Below are 1,337 nucleotides of genomic sequence, written 5' to 3'. Positions count from 1 at the left end.
GGGGGGGCGGCACGCTTGTCTTACCGCTTTCAATACGGGTGTGATTCACTTGCCTTGCTTTGTCTTTCAAAGGAGGAAACAAAGGTTTTTACAAGTACATAATGAGTTTAGGTCCTGGCTGTTTTTAAGGACCACAAGTAAACGTCTGTGTGCACGTGTGCGTGTGTGTGTTTGTGCGTGCACACACACGTGTGCAGAAGGGAGGGGCTGTCTGGAGAGGACCTGTGAAGCTCTCATCTTCAGCGCTGGAGAAAATGGGGGGAACAAATCCACCAGGAAGGAAAGGCTCCTCCTTCAACTGTCTAAACCTGGGGTTCATCCCAGACCCAAATTGGGGGTTCACCGAGTTCCCATGTTCCGTAACCACCGCCCGCGACCTGGCCCGCCTGGTGCTCCCCCCACGTCCGTGCCGGCGGCCTCAGGGTGTTTTCCGAGGAGGATAAAAGTCGTCTGAGGGAAGGAGCCTCACTGGTGACTCCATTTCCTCCCGGGCTCTCAGGCCCCGGGCCTGGCGAGGGCGCCGCCTTGCCGGGAGTGAGCACGTGGCTCAGGGCTTGCGGGAGCCTGCGCTGCCGGCAGCACCGAGGTGGGCGGATGGGCAGGACAGAGGGAGGCGTGCGCACCCTGTTAACCTGTGGTCTTGCTTTCATCCGGGGCAGAATTCAAGAAGACGGACAAGAGCATCTTGGTCAGTCCCACGGGCCCCTCCCGGGTGGCCTTCAACCCTGAGCAGAGACCCCTCCACGGAGTGCTGAAGACCCCCAGCAGCTCGCCGGCCAGCACGCCCCTGGGAACCAAGAAGTCGCTGACCAGCACGCCAAAGAGGAGGCCGACGGCTATAGACTTCTTCTAGGGTAGTCAGTCCTTTCACAGACTGCTTTTGTACAGAGTATTCTATAAATTATAACGTTTAAAAGGTGGGGCCTTTTTATTGTTTTATAAATTCCCATGAGTTGTGTGTACGAGGTTCTGGGTGAGCCGCGGGGCCGCGGGCGTCTGGGTTGAGCTTCTGCTGCAGACGACATTCGTGCTCGAGCTCTCCGCTCCCAGGATGTTCCCAGCTGTGGGCGACCTCAGGGCCCCCCGCCGTGGCGGCGAGGCCCATGGGCCGAGAGCACACTGCCCGGTGCCCCTGCACTGATGTACGCGGTGGCATCGCGGGGCCCAGTTCCTCACCAGCCCCGCCCAGCACGTGTGGAACTGCCAAGCGAGGCTGGTTTTCTGGTGGTCTTCGGTCTAACGGTCTGTCTTTTTTCTTTTTCAAAGCATGTAGGGCTTTGTTCCCGTGTTCTGGGGGTGTTTAGCAGTTTGGGGTAGAGGTGACTTGTAACCACATC

The 1,337-nt window shown here is 58.5% G+C and overlaps 1 protein-coding gene across 1 annotated transcript in view; it reads left to right on the top strand.

Annotated features, from left to right (window-relative positions):
- RRP1B (ribosomal RNA processing 1B) overlaps positions 1-853 on the top strand; it is an 18,685-nt gene extending 17,832 nt beyond the window's left edge. The window contains exon 15 of the mRNA XM_007452501.1: positions 660-853. Within this exon, the coding sequence (XP_007452563.1) occupies positions 660-853 (194 nt within the window). The remainder of the gene's footprint in view (positions 1-659) is intronic.
- The last annotated feature ends 484 nt before the right edge of the window (positions 854-1,337 follow it).

This window comes from Lipotes vexillifer, unplaced genomic scaffold (genome assembly GCF_000442215.2).
Source record: "Lipotes vexillifer unplaced genomic scaffold, Lipotes_vexillifer_v1.1 scaffold545, whole genome shotgun sequence".
NCBI classification, from domain to species: Eukaryota; Metazoa; Chordata; class Mammalia; order Artiodactyla; family Lipotidae; genus Lipotes; species Lipotes vexillifer.
The sequence above is the reverse complement of the archived record's forward strand: the minus strand, read 5'-3'. Positions and strand labels throughout refer to the sequence as shown.